Source organism: Marmota monax, unplaced genomic scaffold, assembly GCF_021218885.2.
Source record: "Marmota monax isolate L192 unplaced genomic scaffold, Marmota_monax_Labrador192_F-V1.1 WCK01_AAM20220418_F8-fsc00084, whole genome shotgun sequence".
In the NCBI taxonomy this organism is placed as follows: domain Eukaryota; kingdom Metazoa; phylum Chordata; class Mammalia; order Rodentia; family Sciuridae; genus Marmota; species Marmota monax.
The window spans coordinates 6,759,393-6,779,577 of NW_026694575.1; the positions used below are offsets into that span (position 1 = coordinate 6,759,393).

Below are 20,185 nucleotides of genomic sequence, written 5' to 3' on the forward strand. Positions count from 1 at the left end.
AAAATTTAACTTTTTTTTTTTTTTTAAAAAAGCACAAAAACCCTACATACTAAAATTATACACATCAAGTATTGGTCCAATCTTATATCAATCTATTAACAATTAAACAGCACCATGGTTTTCTTACCTAGGTTAAACATGCCCAGAAAATTGTTATTCAAAGTATATGTTCCTTTAAAATAAAATAACTCTTAAAGAGAGAGAATCTTCAATAATCAAGACCTTTTACCAACCATAGATTATTGATGACATTAACAAATTTCCTTAAGAAAAATCAGTTTAAACATTTTTTTTTCCAGTTGATGAACATGAGAGATGCTGCTGTTCAGTGTGGCAACGATGAACAAAAACTTTTGGATGAGGGCGATCTACTGAAATGCCCTCCTAGCCCCACCTCTGAGGGAAAACTTCTCCTCTGGAATTAATGCTGCTGTTTCTCTTGAATTTAGAGTCAATCATCAACAAGCAAATCAGATGTAGCCACAATCTTTAAAGTGATCGAATAACATTAGGGAAGTAGTTAAAGCTCTCAGAAACATGATAAAGTTACAGTTATAGATATACTTAATCAGGCTATAGGAGATTTAATACCATTTTTAAACAATGCATTTAGACTAATTAGCAGTTTCATTTTGTCACTTTAACTAACAAGGTGCTCACACCCAAGTAGCTGTGGAGGTGTGCCTCCCCCCAGCACGGCACCCATGCTCCTTGCTCCCCTTCCTCCTCACGGAGGCCCCAGGACACAGCCTGGTAAGGGAGGGAGTCCGCTTCTCTCTCAGAGCCAGGTCTTAAGGGTCTCCAAATTAAACGCAGCCCTGGGCAGCTTTACTCAGCCACAGCACCCAAGACTCAGGCCTTCGCAGATTTCTCAGTTCCTGGCCACCAAACATGATTCTGCAGATGGTTCTTAACTTGCCTCTTTGCAAGAAAAGATGAGAGAAGAACTGTTATCCGCTTGGCTGAGGGTAACAGTGAACTGGGGAGCACTGAGGTCTGAAGCGCTGCCACGTCACTGCTAATGTGAAAGCAACACCAGCAAACCTTTCACTCTGGATTCTCAGTCGAAAGTTTCTCTGCAAGTTCTCCCAGGCACAGGAGGACTGGGCTTTCCCTGCACCCCTGCAGAGCCGGGAGAGCCTCACTGCACTGCCTCGTGGTGGGAAGAGTAATAGACTCCTGCCTCCCGCCCGGGGACTATGGGCCTGGGGCAGGGTAGGCGATGCAAGTGCAAACAGAGCAGGGAGTATGGAAGGTACACGGAAGGTACACGACGTAGTGACCTTCTAAACCAGACATGAAAACAGCTGTCTGTGCAGGATTCCAAAACACCTACGCAGCACCCAAGGATCAGGTGGAAATCAGAAACAGGACTGCACGAACTACTTACTGCCTGGTGTTCAGAGGGGTCCCGGCCATCAAACATGCTCAAGGCACCCAAACTTAGTGTGACTGTCAATAAGGGGCTCAACATGTGGGGATGGGAAAAGCAACACTGAAACACAATTTGCCAGTCTTACTCCTTTATGGCTAAATATGAAATGAGCTAACAAAAAACCAGAACAGAAATGAATCTCAAATACTGCTCTTCTCAGATTCTATCAAAAAATTATAACCATTATTGGTGACATCTGGAAATTATATAATCTGACAGATGTTTTAAAAATTCTGTATTCAAAGGTGCTTGGTGCTGTTCTTCAAGGTTACAATGTTCCACTTACAGTCTAAATCATTTAAATTCAGCCATTAAGTAGTTGAGTGTTTTAAAATAAATGGTTATCTATTTTCTTAACTGCCTCTCAAATTAGAAATTGTAGTTACATGAGTCTCAAAGGCTGGCTCTTTGTGTTTTATTATTTTTGTTGGTCTCCATCACAGATGGAATTTTTCACTGGTAATTCCTCAGAACTAAATTCATTCATAGGGAATTCAGAGCAGTGAAAATAGGTTTCACGCCACAGAGTTGAAAATGACAACAATAACAAACAGGAGAGGGGGAGCTGGCTCGGCTCAGTTCTCGACTGGCGTGGGGTTGTGCACGGGCTGGCTCACGATCACCTGCACGACGTAGTCCTTGGGGATCTTCAGCTCCTCCAACTTCATTTTGTCGGTGAGAGGTCTGCCTGAGAAGAACCACCGCTGGCTTCCCGGCTCCACCCCTTCGGCTGCGTGCAAGCGTCTCTTCATGTGGAACACCGTGTCTGTGCTGCGCACCACAAGCTTGAGGTCTTTGCCTGTGGAGAGGCGAAGTCGGAGCTGGGACTCGTAGCCAGAGTTGGGTGGTGGCTCAGGAATGTCCAGAGTCTCTGTGTCGCTCTTTTCCTCTATCATGTTGATTGGCGGTGCCAAGCAATACACGGGAAGCTGGTATCTGCTCCCCAGTTCATCATAGCACTCCGTAAGCGCACCTTCAGAGGGAAGACACGAACGAGTTTCAGTGAACGTATTCCTGTTTACACTCTACAAACTGCTCATGCTCTTTTGCTAGCATGCCACAGCAGAGAAAGGCACTAAATGATGCCAGTCACTGTCCACTGATCAGCAGTGATGACCAAGTCCTGGGGGCACTCTGAGGATGCATCTAATTTTACATTAACCAGGACTCCAGCTCTTACCTCTTCTAAGTCATTTAACACCCAGCTCACAATTCCAGGAAGACAGAAAGGAAAGGAAATGGGTGCACACAACTCATTAGTGCTTAGAACAAATTAAAGGGAAATTTACATTGCATTGTTGTATCTGTTTAAGAAACGAATCCATTACCTTGAACAAAAAAACAAGAAAAAAAGAAAGAAAGCCCAGGACCTGGCTGACAGACTGCACCTGGCCAGAGTCCTTGGTTCTGAGATCAGACCAGAGATGACAGCTGCATGAGGTGTGACCGCCTATTGCCCACGTATGAATCTTGTTAGTACCATGACCACAGAAAGGACCGAGATGTTTTACTTAACCCCACTCAGCTAATCTATCAGAGAAGCTCCAATTACAGAGGTGATTGGAGGGGTGTGATATTCATAATGAGCTACCTGGAGGGAGGGAAAAAAGCATATATGGCCAGGTGTGGTGGTGCACGCCTGTAATCCTGGCAGCTCAGGAGGCTGAGGCAGAGGATCACAAGTTCAAAGCCAGCCTCAGCAACTAAGCAAGGTCCCTGAGCAACTTAGCAAGACCTTGTCTCAATAAAATAAAAAATAAAAAAAGGACTGGGGATGTGACTCTGGGTTGAATACCCCTGTGCAAACTGGTCACATATCCAAATAGCCTAGTCCTGCAGCAAGAAGCCTGCCAGTGTCTTGACGGCCCGGCCGTGGTGGGAGTGAGTAAAGGGCAAGTGGAGAGCTCGCTGCAGACCCATCTGCTCTGCGAGGAGACACCTTCAGGTACTCGTCCCACTGGATGTCGGGGGTCAGTAGCGTGGGCCCCACAGGTGCAAGTGTAGCACATTGCCATAACTGCCCTGCTATTTAAAACATTCTCCTGGAAAGACACCATACCAAACCACTATCTTTAGAATTGAGACCAAGAAGAAATTTCCTGCCTTTTTATTAATGAGCTGTGCAACCTTGAAGAGCGACGTTCTATTTTTTTTTTTTTTAATATTCTTTTTAGTTGTTGATGGATCTTTATTTACTTATTTATATGCAGTGCTGAGAACCAAACCCAGGGCCTCACATGTACTAGGCAGGCACTCTACCACTGAGCTACAACTCCAGCTCCGAACAGCAACATTCTTTAACCTGCAATTCCTTTTTCAATCACAATATGAAGCAGGAAGAAGCTGACCTCTACAGAGGCACGCCTGATAGAGCAGGACTGCAGCACTGCTGCCTTGACTGAAAGCACCCCACCCCTCGAGAGGCAGTGTGGAGCCGACACAAACTGCACCCCGACAGCTGGCTCGGCTCTTACTGGACCTGACCTTCACCCTCCACCACGAGGCAAAGAAGCCCATCTCCTGCAGCCTTGTGTTTCGGGTGGAATTTTCTCATCTCAAATGAGTAAGAGAGGAAAATGCCAAGGTGAGTTCCAGGTAGACTGTGCCTCACCCTGTTCCAGTGCAGGCAGCACCCAGACCCTGACACTGGACGGGGAGCTGTCCATGCTCCATGCGGCTTAGAAGCACCTATGTTCTAACATTTTTGGAGAAGACGACTTCTTTTTTACTTAATATGAAGTTTTCTGGTATACCAACTTTCCCTTTCTTCTGTCTATAAAATTAGAATCTGGGGCTGGGGATGTGGCTCAAGCGGTAGCGCGCTCTCCTGGCATGTGTGCGGCCTGGGTTCGATCCTCAGCACCACATACAAAGATGTTGTGTCTGCCGAAAACTAAAAAATAAATATCAAAAAATTCTCTCTCTCTAAAAAAAAAAAAAAATAGAATCTGCGCTCGCTCTCTCTCTCTCTAAAAAAAAAAATTAGAATCTGCGTTACAAATATACTCTGGTTTTATATATTTTTTCTCTAGTTTTAAACTAAAAATTACAGTTCTGGTTTCCAGTATGACATGTAAGAAACTTGGAAGTCCCAGTCCAAGTTTCCTCCTAACAAGGAAAAACCTAAACAAATTAAAGTCCCAACTCCTCCTCGATCTGAGAGAGGGGTAAGGTCACAGGGCAAACGACAGTCATCAAGATGGCCAGCCAGCCAGCCAGCCAGCAGAACACAGAACCACAGCTGACTACAACACAGCAAGAAAGCCTGAATGGTGAATGGTGATTGGTGATTGGCAAATGGCTGGAGGCCAGGATAGTCCAATCTTAGGGGAACCTGCAAGGGGACCAAGCCCTGCGGGTGGCGAGGGAAAACACCTTTGTAAGTTTTACCTCCTGGAGTTTAGCTACCTCCTCATAGCAAATATCAGAGAAAAACTCCCTGTGCTTCTGGCAGAGCAGGCATAAGGAACCATCTTGAACACGCCAGAGCACGCAGCCCTCAGAAGAACTAACTAGAGCCTAACCTGCGGGGATCACAGTAGAGTACAAGTGACCCATGGGGAAGGAAACGCCTACCCTGCCCCCTCTAGCCGTCCTGTCCTACCTAGGGTGGTATTATGATGAGAAAGCCTGCGAAGTTCACAGCTTGAGGTTCAGACTCAGAGGCTGAGGCCTAGTCATAGGACTCTAGAAGCTCCCCCCCACCCCTCACTTTACTCCAGGCTCATTTACAGCAGTTCCTTTTTGCCAAAAAACACGTCTACCTTTCCACAAAAAATGACAAGATTCTAAAAGGCAATGAACAGTTTGAAGACAAAGAACAAACCCCCAAACCAGGGACTCAGAGGGAAAAGAGGTGTCAGAATAAGCAGACTGGGACTTTAAAACAGCTGTACTTAACATGCCAATGGCTAGGCAAGCAAGGAAGGCAACCAGAATGATGGAAGTCTAAGGAAGAACCCAAAACGCGTGAGGACAAAAACCACTGTGACGGAAATGAAGACCTCCCTGATGGGCTTATTAGTGGACTGGACATGTTCAAGGAAGGAATCTTGGAGTTGAAGGATATTTCAGTGGAAACCTAAAATTTCAAAGCAAAGAGGGGAAAAAAGACTGGCAGGGGAACCCAACCTAACAAAAACCCCGAACAGAATACCCAAGAACAGAGGGACAGCTCCAGAAGTTATAACTTATGCACAATGGGACACCAGGAGCAGAAGAAGTCAACAGGAGGTACTTGGAACCATTATGAAGGAGAATTCCCCAACTCACCCTCAGACACTACAGCACAGATCCAGGAAATTCAGGGAACATCAAACAACATAAATGCCAGAAAAACTAGACATGTATCATTTTCAAACTATACAAGATCAAAGATAAACTCTGTTCCTTTAGAAGCCAGATGTGGAAAACAAACCTTACCCATAGAAAAGAAAGATGGGGTGAGGGGATTACACCTGACTTTCAGAAGCCACAGAAGGAAGCAAGAAATGAATGGGCTGAAATGTTTAAAGTATTGAGAGAGAGAAAAAAAAACTATCCAGAATTCTGTATCCTGTGAAATAAATCAAGAAAGACTAGCTTAGAAAACAGAAACTGAGAAAATGTTTCCAGTAGTCCTGCTTTGCAAGAAATAGTAAAAGAAGTTCTTAGGATAAATGATCTAGGTAAAAAAACTCAGATTCACATAAAGCAAGGAAGAATACTGGAGAAGGAACAAGGCAATGTAGGAACTTTTATTTTTCTTTTTTTAAATATTTACTTTTTAGTTTTGTGTATTTTATTTATTTTTTATGTGGTGTTGAGGATAGAACCCAGCGCCCTGCGCATGCCAGGCGAGCGCACTACTACTTGAGCGAAGTCCCTAGCCCTTATTTTTCTTATTTGTAATTGATCTAACATAAAAATTTGTTCAAAACAACAGTGTATTCAATTATGTATACTTATTTATCTATTTATACAAGCTTATATACCTGAAAGATGCAAAGGACATAAGGAATTATGGTTATTTTATTATAAGGCATCTACACTACCTGTAGAGCATTATAGTGTTATAGGAAGACAACCACTAAAAATGTAACAGGAGTAAACCTGATACGCTAAGAAAGGAGAGATGATGGAATCACCACATATTCAACTAAAACCAAAAAAGGAAGAAAAGGAGTGGAAGACAAAAATGGGAATAAGAACAAGGACAACAAGCTGTAATAGAGACAGCAGATGTTAGCTACTGACATTAAACACTAGTTATCTACATGTACCAAATAAATAAAACGGATTGGGGGAAAGAGCTAGAGAAAGATGGACCATGCTAACACTCATTAAGACAGAGTGGGAGTCGCTATATTAATTTCAGGTGGAGTAGACTTCAAAGTAAGGGATGTCATCAGGATAAAGGGTAGCATTAAATAATGATAAAGGGGTCAGTTCTTCAAGATATGGTAATAGTCCTTAACGTGTATGCACCTAACAACACAGCAAAATATGAGAGATAGAAACTGCTAACGCTGCAAGGACAAAGGATGAATCCACTACTGCGACTGAGCCTTTTAATTCCCCTCCTCAGTGAGAAACAGACAGATCCACCAGGCAGAAAACCAGAAACGACACCCTTAAACGCAATACCACCCTCAGGCAGTTTGATATAATGGACACAAACTACTCCACCCAACAGGAGAACAGACATTCTGCACGCTCAATAAAAAATCTCTTAACAAATCTAAAGGAACAGAAATCAGACAAAACTGCTTCTCAGACTATGAACTAGAAATCAATATTCATCAATATTAAGCAATACACATGTAAATAACACATAGGTCAAAGGAGAAATCTCAAGAGAAATTAATATTTTGAATTAAATGAAAGCACAATTTAAGGAAATTTATAATGTATATTATCAGAAAAGGAAAAAAGATATAGCTGGACATGATGGCACATGCCTGTAATCTCAGCGACTCATGAGGCTGAGGCAAGAGGATTGCAAATTCAAGACCGGCCTTAAGCAACTTATTGAGACCTGTCTCTTTAAAAAAAAAAAGTCTAAAAATCAATCATCTAAGCTTATACCTTAGGAACTAACTATAAAAGAGCAAATTAAATCTAAAATTAAGAAGAAAAAATAATTGAATAGAATCAATGAAAATAAAAACCAGAAATCAATGTAGAAAAATCAATGAAACTACAAGCTGATTCAATGAAAACATCAATACAATTGGTAAGCCTCTCATCATCAGGTCAACCAAGAAACGAGAGGACACAAATTACTAATATTAGAAATGAATGAGAGGACATAACTTCAGATCTAATGGGCATTAAAAGGATAATAAAGGAATACTAAGAATAACTTCACAAATTTTAAATGGACCAATTCCTTGAAAAACAGAATGCACAAGAACAGACAATCTCAATAAGCTTATATTTATTAAACTGAATCAAAAATACCCTTTCAAAGCAGAAAGTACCAGTTTTAGCTGGATTCACTGGTAAATTCTACTGAACATTTAAGAAATTTTCTACAATATCTTTCAGAAGATAGGATAACAAATATTTACTAACTAATTCCATGAGGCCAGCATTATCTTAATACCAAAAGCAGACAAAAACATTACAGGAAAATTATAGACTAATATCTTTCATGAACATAGATAAAAAAATCCTCAACAATAACAACAAAAACCAGCAACTCAAATACCACACTATAAAAAGAGTTATACACCATCACCAACTGGAATTTATTCCAGGTGTTCAAGATTGAGCCAACATTCAAAACCCACTAATCTAGTCCCTAACAGTGAGTGTTACAGCTTGGATCTGGAATGTCCTCCAAAAGCTCATGTGTTGAGGTCCCGGTCCCCAGCTGATAGTGGTACTAGCAGGTGGTGGAACCTTTAGGATGGAGACCTAGTTGATGGAAGTAGGTCACTGGGGTGTGTCCTTGAAGGATATAGATTGTCCCAGCCCCGCTCTCTATTTCCTGGCAGGATGAGATGAGCAGCTTTGCTCCACACACCCTCCCTGCTCCCCCACAATGATGGGGCCGAGCAACTGTGGACTGAAACCTCTGAAACCATGAGCCAAAATAAATCTTTCCTCTTTTTTTAAAAAAATATATTTTTTAGTTGTTGTTAGACCTTTATCTTATTTATTATATGTGGTGCTAAGAATCAAACCCAGTGCCTCACACATGACAGGCAAGTGCGCTACCACTGAGCCACAACCCCAGCCCAAATCTTTCCTTGTTGAAGTTGGGTTTCTCAGGTATTCTGTCACAGTGATGGAAAGCCAACACACAGACCCAACAAGGAAAACCACACGATCCCATCGACAGATGCAGCTGCATCTGACAAAACCCAACACCCATTCATGATAAAAACTCTCAGTAAAAGGAACAGAGGGGAACTTCCTCAACTTGATGAAGAGAAACCTAGAGCTAACATCATACTTAAAGGTAAGAAATTCAAAGCTTTCCCATTAAGACTGGGACAAGGCAAGGATATCTTCTCTCACTGCTGTTTTAAACACCACAGTGGAGATCCTAGTTAAGGCAATAAGAAAGGAAATAAAAGACATACAGATTGGGAAGGAAGAAATAGAACTGTCTGCAGATGATATGATTGTCCACGTTAAAAAATCTGAAAAATCAAAAATGCTCCAAACACTAATACGAGCTCACACTCAAGTTGCAGGATACAAGGTTAACGTATGAAAGACAACTGCTCTTCTATAAAACAGCAATGGATATGTGGAATTTAAAATTAGAGACAATAACATGTACATTAGTGCTCCCCCAAATTTATATTTAGGTATAAATCTAACAAAATATCTAGAAGAAAATGACAATATTTTGATAAAAACATATCAAAGAATCAATAAATTGAGAGCCCATGTTCATGGAGAGGAAGACAACACCATCAAAACATCAACTCTTCCCAGCTTCGTCTAAAAATTCAAAGGAATCCTAGTTGAAATCCCAGCAAGTTATTGCATGAATACTGACCAGCTGTCTGTAAAGTTAATATGGAGAGGTCAAAGACCCCAACCAGCCAATACACTGAAGGCGAAAACAAAGGTGAAAGACACCATTACCTGATTTGTAAGATTTATTATAAACCTACAGTCGGCAAGACAGGATGGTGTTGATTAAAGAGGATCAATGGAACAGATTAAGAGAACCCAGAAACACACCCTCATGAATACAGTCAACTAGATTTTTTTTTTTTTTTTTTGGTGTGTGTGGGGGTGCTGGGGATTGGACTCAGGAGTATTTTACTCATGGAATATATCCCCAAATATTTTTATTTTTAATTTTAAATTTTGAGACAGGGTCTTGCTAAGTCTGGCCTCATATTTGTGATCCTTCTACCTCAGACTCTAGGTTGGTAGGATTACAGGTGTACACAGTCATGCGTGGATGATCTTGATAAGGAAGCAAAAGCAATGCAGTGGAGAAAAAAATCTTTTCAACAAATAGTAATTGAACGGAAAACCATTACATGTGGAAAAAAAAATCTAAACACAAACTTAACATGCTTTACAAAATATAACTTGAAATGGATCACAGACCTAAATGTAAAACACAAAACTAAAACTCCTAACAAGATAACTTAGGAGAAAATCTAGAAGATGTTGGTTTGGCAGCGATCTGTTAGAGAGGACACCAAATGCACAATCCATGATAGACTTCATAAACTGGTATTCATTAAAACAAAAAATTCCTATTATTCTGCAAAAGACATTGTCCAAAAATAAATATACAAATAAATTAATTAATTTTAAAAAAGCCATAGACTGGAGAAATATTTGCAAAAGACCTATTTAGCACAGGACCATTATTTTATAAAACAAATAGAAAATTCTCAAAATGAAACAGTAAGAGAACAATTTGATTTTTAAAAATGGTCTGGAAACCCTAAGAGACCCTTCATAAGGTATATGACGGGAAAATAAGCATGATAAAGATGCTCCACATCACACATCCTCAGGGAAACACGAATTTGAACAACGAGATACCACTACTACACACCTACTAGAATGGCCCAAACCCAGAACACTGATGATGGTAAATGCCGGTGAGGACGCAGAGCAAGAGGAACTCTGCTCTCACTGACGGTGGGAATGCAGGACAGGACTCTGAAAACTAAAAGACACTTTTACTAAGTGATTTGGCCATTATGCTCCCAAAGGAGTTGAAACTTACACCCACACAAAAACCTGCACATGGTTGTTTACAGAAGCTTTATTCACAACTGCCAAAATTTGGAAGCAAGCAAGCAAGCTTCCTTCAGCAGATGAGTGGATAGATAGTGATCCATTCCAAACAATGAGATTTCATTCAGCGCTAAAAGGAAAATGAGCTATCATGCCGTGAAAAGACACAGGAGAAACTTAGTGCATACTACTGACTCAAAGAAGTCAGTTTGAAAAGGCCATATACTATCTAATTCCAAGTATTTGATGTTCTGGAAATGGCAAAACTATAGAGATAATGAAAATATCGACAGCTGCCAGGGGATAGGGTGGAGGAAGGAATGAACAGGTGAAAGGATTTTTAGAGCAGTAAAACTACGAGTCAGGGTGCTATTAATGGTGAACAGATGTCATTAGACATTCATCCAAACCCTCTAAGAGTGACCCCTGATGGGAACTCTGGACTTTGGGTTCTAATGGTGTATCTCAATGCAGATTCATCACTTCTAACAAATATTCCATTCTAGTTGTAGAGGGTGACAATGAGGGAGGCTACGCACGTCTAGGGCAGGGGATACAAAGGAAATCTTTATACCTTCTGTATAATTTGGCTGTGAATCTAAAACCACTCTTTAAAAAAAAGCTTTATTTAAAAAATAACACAAATAAGTAGATCATTCAAATAAGGGTTAATTTTATTTTAAAGTATAGTTTTATGGGTTACTCTCTTTCCAAATTAAGTATCTCGGATCATAAAGCACCAATAACAATAACATTTGTTTACATTATAGCCCATAGGGGAACATTACCTCAGAATTCCCCATCAGGGCAGGCTGACTCATTTTTTGGTCAGATTCTTTGACAATGTACTCCCAATCCTCCACCACTGAATGGTTTCTGATCTCTTCACTAGAAGCAAAACCGCTCTGGCTAGTAGTGATTTCCAATACACGACCCCTTTAGGACCTAGTAAGGATCACTAGAGAACAATCCTCACTTTCCAGAATTGCTGCACAGAGACTTATTGAACACACAGGGCAAGTCACTGGCACTTACAAAGGTGGCTGAGACAAGTCAAGACTGTTCCTGACTCACAGAAGCCTCTAGTCAAGGCAAGCAGACACAACACACCCAGCACAGATTAAGTACAAATTGATAATTCAGAAAAATCAAACACAGATGCTGAAACATCAGAGAAAGGAAACTGACAAGTCAGGAAAATCAACAAGGAGAAATCCTGCATTCGGGCATGACTTCAAAGACACCCAAGAAACAGGAACGATATGGAAATACATAACTACAAGATAGGTAGGGTATGGATACCTAGTGAGTGGTCAAACCTGGCTGAGGTGGAATATGGACTCGGGGATGGGAAATTACTAAATAGGAAGCAAGAGTGAAAACCTGGGAGTGAGGTTCAAGAGTTCAGACTTAAATGCTCTAACAAACCCCTGGAGATGTAACATGGTATAAGAGACATTCCTTCAACAAATATCCAGAGCCTTCTAAAGATGTTCTACTCAGAATTCAGGGAGTGCTGGGGACCAGCTGAAGCCTGCAGATTATTTTACCGTCTACAAGGGGGACTGGCTGAGTAGAGGCACAGGGGCCTGCCAAGGTAATTACCTGACTCTAACGTAGGGAAACTGACCTGAGAAAAATCAATGGTAGCTGGCAGGACCCAATTACATGTTAGATTTGATGGAAAATAAACAAAAAGTCACCTAATCAGGAAACCTGAGAGAAAGAAAAAGGGAAAATTTAGGGTTATAAGATTGTCTACTTAGTTTTTATTTGCTTCAGGTTCAGTTAGATACTTCAACTGAATTATCCATAGGTCACTGAAGAAGAACGGGGAAGGGTAAAAGTTTAGAGAGCAATAATCTCCAATGTGTAAGTTTAAACATAAAAGCAAACACTCGGAGTGCTGCTCAGCACTGACTCTACCAGGGCTCTTTATACACATTAACAATCCTCCCAGGAGCAGTACAAGGTAAGTCTATTGTACCCATTGTACATAGGAGAAAACTGAAACAGAAGGAACTTCTGTCCAGGATCCCGCAGCTGCCTAAATGACAGAGTGAAGTGACGAGATTATTGAAGAAGTGAACATGTTAACATGAAGATGAGGACCTAGAGGAGAACACAAGGCAAAGCACACCAGGGAGGAGAAATGGAAGGGACCACAGGATGGAGAAACCCGCAGTGCCGAATGCAGCAACTGGTCGACCCCTGTTAACAAGGTCAGTGACAGCTCACAAGAAGCCAAAGACAGGACCTGATGTGAGATCAAAAGCAATGGTGGCAATCAACAAGTACATGAAAAAATGCTCACCATCACTAGCAGTCAGAGAAATGCAAATCAAAACCACCCTAAGATACCATCTCACTCCAGTAAGATTGGCAGCCATTATGAAGTCAAACAACAAGTGCTGGCAAGGATGTGGGGAAAAGGGTACACTTGTACATTGCTGGTGGGACTGCAAATTGGTGCAGCCAATTTGGAAAGCAGTATGGAGATTTCTTGGAAAGCTGGGAATGGAACCACCATTTGACCCAGCTATTCCCCTTCTCGGTCTATTCCCTAAAGACCTTAAAAGAGCGTACTACAGGGATACTGCTACATCGATGTTCATAGCAGCACAATTCACAATCGCTAGACTGTGGAACCAACCCAGATGCCCTTCAATAGATGAATGGATAAAAAAAATGTGACATTTATACACAATGGAGTATTATACAGCACTAAAAAATGACAAAATCATGGAATTTGCAGGGAAATGGATGGCACTAGAGCAGATTATGCTTAGTGAAGCTAGCCAATCCCTAAAAAACAAATACCAAATGTCTTCTTTGATATAATGAGAGCAACTAAGAACAAAGCAGGGAGGAAGAGCAGGAAGAAAAGATTAACATTAAACAGATACATGAGGTGGGAGGGAAAGGGAGAGAAAACGGAAATTGTATGGTAATGGAGGGAGATCCTCATTGTTATACAAAATTACATATAAGAGGTTGTGAGGGGAATGGGAAAATAAACAAGGAGAGAAATGAATTACAGTAGATGGGGTAGAGAGAGAAGATGGGAGGGGAGTGGAGGGGAGATAGTAGAGGATAGGAAAGGTAGAATACAACAGTTACTAATAGGGCATTATGTAAAAATGTAGATGTGTAACCGACGTGATTCTGCAATCTGTATTTGGGGTAAAATTGGGAGTTCAAAACCCACCTGAATCAAATGTATGAAATATGATATGTCAAGAGCTTTGTAATGTTTTGAACAACCAATAAAAAAAAAAAATGCCAGTCAAGGCCAAACTGCAAAAAAAAAAAGCAATGGTGGCCGAGAAGCTTCAGCAGCACAGGGATGCCATGTGTGGCGACAACATGAATGCAGTGTTGCCATCGTCTCAAGGTGGAGATGTTTGATTAAAGAAACCCCATGTTTTTAAATGCAAAAGGGAAGAAACCACTCTCAAACTTAAGTGGGGATTTCCCGACCTTTCCCAAATTGGCTTTTAGCCATGCCTGAGTTTACAATTAATAAAGGTCTTAATCACCACCCACTGGCCACGGAAGGCACAGCTCCTTCAGCAGGTCTTCACTGGTCCGTAGTCCAAGCCAGGCTCGCTTGCGTTCCTTACCTAATGTCCTCTGTGGAATGACAGTCCTTTTAACTTTTTTCCCCCTTTTGGTGCTGGGATTTGAACCCAGGGCCTTCCCTGTGGGTGCTAAGCACAGGTTCTACCAATGAGCTACCCCCCAGCCCTCCATTTTTTCCTTCCTTTTTCCTTCTGACAAACCCACTGTAGGCCTTGAGTCCTGGTAGAGACAGATGGCCATCAGGACAGATCACTGCCAGGGCACTGTTTCCCCAGGCCAGGAAGCCCTGAAGGCTCCCCGTGCTGGAAAGAAAGGTGCCAAGTGTCCACCTTCTGTCCTTATTTCCTGCATCATTTTTTGAAGTTGTTTTTATTCATCTTTTATGCAGATGATTGGCTCAGACGTTCTATTTCCTTTGCTCAACTGTTTTCTGTGGCTGCTTTTAATTAGGCTTCAAAATATTTTGCTAGATAATTATAAAGATAAAACTAAATTAGATGCCAAATAATAAAAACAGCTTGAATAAATGACATCAAGTCTAATGCTTTACTCTTTTCTTAAGCAACCCTTCAGGCTGAAAAGAAAGATGTATTGTTAAGAGTTTATTAGGCCTTCTGCTTATTGCCCAGTGTTAAAACTGTTACCACTTAAGTGACTCGGGGTGTAGAGCACTTGCCCGGCATGTATGAGGCCCTGGGTTCCAATGTACCAATTCACAACATCTTTCTCTCTCTCTCCCCCTCTCCCTCCACACACACACACACTTTCCACTTGAGACATGAACAGGTGTGCAAAAGTTAAGAATCAGTATCTGCCTCAGGATCTGTTATCCCAATTATAGTGATGGTTTCATGGTGATACATGTCAAAACTGATCAAATTGTACATTTTAAATAAGCAGCACTTATTTAAAATATACAATTTGATCGTACACAATTTGATCAGTCTTGACATGTATCACCATGAAACCATCACCATATACTTCAATATATCTCAAAAAAACTTAAAAAATTAAATACTTGGATCACACAGGCAATGTGACGTAGAAAACTGCCCTTCCCAAATGAATGGGAGAAGGGGGTGCTGTCTTTCAAGTTCTCTTCCAAAGCCTGTGCGGAAGGACGACTTCACTAGTGGCTTGTCTTTTCTGACTGACCTGGAAGGCGTGAACTTTCCTACTTTTCAATAATCAAGACTCGGATGGCAAAGGAAGGGAGGCTTCAGAATTTTAGTGAGTTGACACAGCTAAGAGAACACTGAAAAAACAGAAAAAGGAAAGGAGCGAGGCAGCAGAGACACATCAGAGCATGCGTCTGCCTGCTGGGGTACAAGGGACTGGGTGATGTGGTGAGAGCTCATAAAAGGGGCGGCAGCCTTGGAGCTGATCATACCCAATTTGAAATCTGGAGCCTCCCTGGAACATGCCAAGTTCATCACCTCAAGGCTCACAGTACCTGCTGTACAAGGCTGTCATAAGGATTAAATAATAGAATACATGTAAAATTGCACAGTACACATCCATTAGGAAACACTAAAAAATTTGGTCCTCTTCTCACATAAGTTTTAAACCTCAGTATGGAGAACTTGCCCATGTCAATGTCACAATCAAGGTTTGAGTCTTTTGCTTCATACTTCATGAGGTTCTCAAGAAACCTAAGTCACAATAAAGTCAAGGGCCACCAAAATCATACTCCAGAGCTGGGGAGACAGCTCAACAGTGCAGCGTGCCTGGGCTCTGAGTTCACCCCCCAGCACTGCAAAAAACTATCCTTCAATTGGACATTAGGAGCAGTCTTTCAGGACTGCAGGGATGCTAATAAATTATAGGTCCTCTCATGCAATAGTATGTTGAGAATTACAGCAAGTTCTGTCTGTAGTTAGGTTTTTGGAGAAGCAGAAGGCATAACTATTTCATCACCAATGTGGTCAGCAAGATTATGATACTCAGGTGGCATGGTGATGCATGCCAATAATCCCAGCAACTTGAGAGGTGAAGGCAGGAGGATTTCAAGTCTAAGGCCAGTCTTAGGAACTTAGCTGAGACCCTGTCTCAGAGGAACCAAGCCTAACATTTCATTTAGAAAGCAGAGGTGAAAAGTGGCTCAAACGCTTACTCAAATGCTCAAGTCATACCAGTCAAGCCATGATTAAACACCTGTGTCACATTCTACCACATTTCTGTGGGGGACACTTAATCTTAACTCCAGAGTCTCATTTCTCTTAAGTGGGGGCAGAGAAGCAGTTCAAAACCACATCACACAGTGGTCTATTTAAAGCTGACTTGGCTCTAATAGAAGTAAGTAGAGGTTGGTAGAGCACATACCTTGGAACCATGTCAGAAATCCTTCTTCCCCCGCCCCCACCCCCAGAATGTCAGAGAAAAAAGGTCTTCTTCAGACACCAGGGACAGACTCCCACCTCCGTTATTTTCAGACTTTATTGCTCTGATTGAAGAAAAAGGATGACAGCAGCAGAGGAGTAGATCCATTTACATCTTATAACTCTAAACCATTTTTGTCTGAAGAGAGGGGAAAATGATATAACATTTATGATTAATCAGTCATCAGATTCTTTATTAAGGTCCTATTTCATTTCCCAAACATTATAACAGCCTGGCAAAAATCTCCCATCTCCCGCATAAAGTCAGGATCCTCATGCCTTCATTCCTGTTTCATGTTAATGAATTAGCTTATTCAGGTGTTAAATGGTAAATTCCCCGCCCCCCCCCCCTACTGTGGATTGAGCTCAGGGCTTTGCATATGTTAGACAAGCTCCCCAGACCTTGTGGTTTTATTTTGAAGACAAAAGTCTCAGTAAATTGCCCAGGCTAGACTTGAACTTGCAATCCTCAGACTCCCAAGTAGCTGGGGTTACAGGCATGTGCCACCATGTCCAGCTAGGTGACAAATTCTTCTAGAGATCTCTAAAATAATCATAATTCTCAGTCTGTTTCTTTTTCTTTTTTTGGAACTGGGGATTAAACTCAGGGACACTTAACTACTGAGCCACGTTCCCAGCACTTTTTTATATTTTATTTAGAGAAAGGGTCTCACCGAGTTGCCTAATTCCTGGCTAAATTACTGAGGCTGGCTTTGAACTTGAGATACTCCTGTCTCAGCCTCCAGAACTGCTGGGATTACAAGCATACACCACCACACCCAGTTTGGTCTGCTTCTTAATGGGCCTCAGACGTTAAGATTAAGAGAAATTGGAAGGCCTCTACATGTATATTTTCTCATCATCTATGTCTTAAGAGAGAATCTGCTCGATCACTGTCAGTATTACTGGAAGTATACCATCTCAAAGTATCCTACACAGTACACAAGAGCCTAAAACAACAGACAGGGACTAAACATTGACATAACTTGTGCAATCACTATACAGAACACAAAAAAGGAAATAACATGTAAGAGGCAGGTAAAGTTACTTAAAGTACTCTTGGATCTGAGTTCAAATCAAGTTCCAACTTGAGCATGGTGGTACATGCTCATAATCCAAGAGACTCGGAAGACTGAGGCAGGAGAATCACAAATTCCAGGTTAGCACAGGCAACTTAGTATGATCCTGTCTCAAATAAATAAACAAATAAAGGGCTGGGGATACAGCTCAGTGGTAAAGCACCCCAGGGTTCAATATACAATCAAAACAAACAAAACAATTCCACGACTTACACCTTGGAAAAGTGAGATACCTCTTTGTGCTTCAGTTTTCAGTTATCTGTGTAAAATGATGATTATTGTAGGTGATTTCTTAGACACAAGAATTTATTAATATTAATTTAAAAATGAATTGTTAGTATTTTATTAGTCTTGTTTCTCACAGAACTGTATTCATTATGTGTTAAATATAAAGAAAATTTTAAAAATAAAATGCTTTGGGACTGGGGATATAGCTCAGTTGGTAGAGTGCTTGCCTTGCATGCATAATACCCTGGGTTCAATCCCCAGCACTGCAAAAAAATAAAAATAAAATAAATAAAATGCTTTTTATATGTCTCTAGTTTTAAAACAATTGCAATATACATAATTTAATCTGTTCCCATTTTAATAAATGTTAAGACTAGGGGGGAAAAAACTGTTCCTACACATATAAACAACTCTGCGAAGAGAAAGGATTAAACATTAAGTGTTTAAGAATTACCTTTTTCTATCTCCCATATCTCTAAGCATGAAAAAGGACAAAAGAAATAGACCTTCAAAAACCAAATGGAAGAACTTCAAACAAAAAGGAAGTATAATTTTGGAGTCAACAGTTAAATTTGTTTCCAAAAAGAAAAGTTTCTGTTTTGAGTAACAGAAGATCGCTGCTCCATCTATTTAACAGAGGTAGAGAAGGGAGCTTTTATACTTGAACAACATGAGACATAAACAACATGCTAGAAAAAAATTCCCTTACTCTGAATTATCAGTAGATGCTAAAGAAACAATTATCTTTCTAGAAAATTAGAAGTCATGGAATGGAGTAGGCAATTTTTTAAATCCTTGTGTGCCTTCCACATAATAATTATAAAAACCATCAAATATTTATAAGATAAATAAACTTTTAAAAGATTATTCAGATATAGTATTTAAGGGCTGGGGGTGTGGCTCAGCAGTAGAGCACTCGCCTAGTGTGTGCGAGGCCCTGGGTTCAATCCTCAGCACTAACATAAAAATAAATAAATAAACAAAGATTAAAAAAAAAAAAAAAAGTTTATTTAAAATAGCCAATACATACCAAACTCTGAAAAATGAAAATAATAAGCACCTGTTGTTTTCTTAAACCACATTTATGCTAATTTTGGCAAATAACCCGGTTTCACTGTAAAGATACTATATTAAGAATGTTTTTAAGCCGGGCACAGTAGCGCATGCCTGTAAATCCCAGTGTCTCAGGAGGCTAAGGCAGGAAGATCGTGAGTTCAAAGCCTGCCTCAGCAAAAAGGAGGTGCTCAGCAACTCACTGAGACCCTGTCTCTAAATTAAATATAAAATAGAGCTGGGGATGTGGCTCAGTGGTTGAGTGCCATTCTGAGTTCAATCCCCAGTACCAAAAAAAAAAAAAAAAAAGAATGTTTTTAAGACTTCCAGGTAATGGAAAAATAGCAATCAATGAAAAAGGAGAAATAAACTCTTTAAGAAATGTTGAACAATCAGAAAAATATGCTGTGCAACAAAGCTCTTCTAAGACAAGGAGGTGGTGGACAATGGAGAGCAGGTATCAGAATCACATGGGGAGCTTTTCTCACGATACCCAGGTCTATACCAGCCTCCATCAAGCCACGATTTTCCAAAGTGAATAAATGTGAGTATATGAAATCCCCAGGTAGTTATGATACCAAGTTCTTTCAACCCTTCCCACTGTCATTCGAGAATAAATAAATATACCATTGATATTTTTCTTTTTTTGGTACCAGGGATTGAACTCAGGGGCACTTAACCACTGAGCCACATCCCAAACCATATTTTGGATTTTATTTACAGACAGGCTCTCACTGAGTTTCTCAGTGCCTCGCATTGCTGAGGCTGGCTTTGAACTTGCAATCCTTCTGTCTCAGCCTTCCGAGCCCCTAGGATTACAGGCGTGTGATACAACACTCAGCAAAATTTACCACTGATATTAACAGAGGAAGATACTTTAAAAGTATAAAATTATTTGTTCTTAGACAAGGCAGGAATATGAACATGACCTGCTGACTAGAATTGAGACATGGATATAATTACCAATGGAACCACTTTAAAGGAAGGAAAAAAGGAGAAGGAAATACGATTCAAGAAAAATTTTTTTGGCTTCCTTGAAAAATAACTCAGAAAAGTGAAAGAAAAAAAGGCCATCAACAAATACATAATGTTTGTGTATACCACACTGATCTATTCTAAAGTGGCTAAACCAAGAGAAATCACAGTTGTTGCCACACAACATAACAAGACACACAACATTTACTAACACTTTCGTGTATTTTCAAGAACTTGTTATTTATGTT

At 40.6% G+C, this 20,185-nt stretch overlaps 1 protein-coding gene across 5 annotated transcripts in view; it reads right to left on the reverse strand.

The window, feature by feature from the left end:
- Ubtd2 (ubiquitin domain containing 2) overlaps positions 1–20,185 on the reverse strand; it is a 66,415-nt gene continuing 46,230 nt past the window's right edge. For all 5 annotated transcript variants that reach the window (XM_046421374.2, XM_046421372.2, XM_046421373.2 and 2 more), the window contains one exon: positions 1–2,408. In XM_046421374.2, coding sequence (XP_046277330.1) covers positions 2,011–2,408 — 398 coding nt within the window. In that variant the 3' untranslated portion in view covers positions 1–2,010. The remainder of the gene's footprint in view (positions 2,409–20,185) is intronic.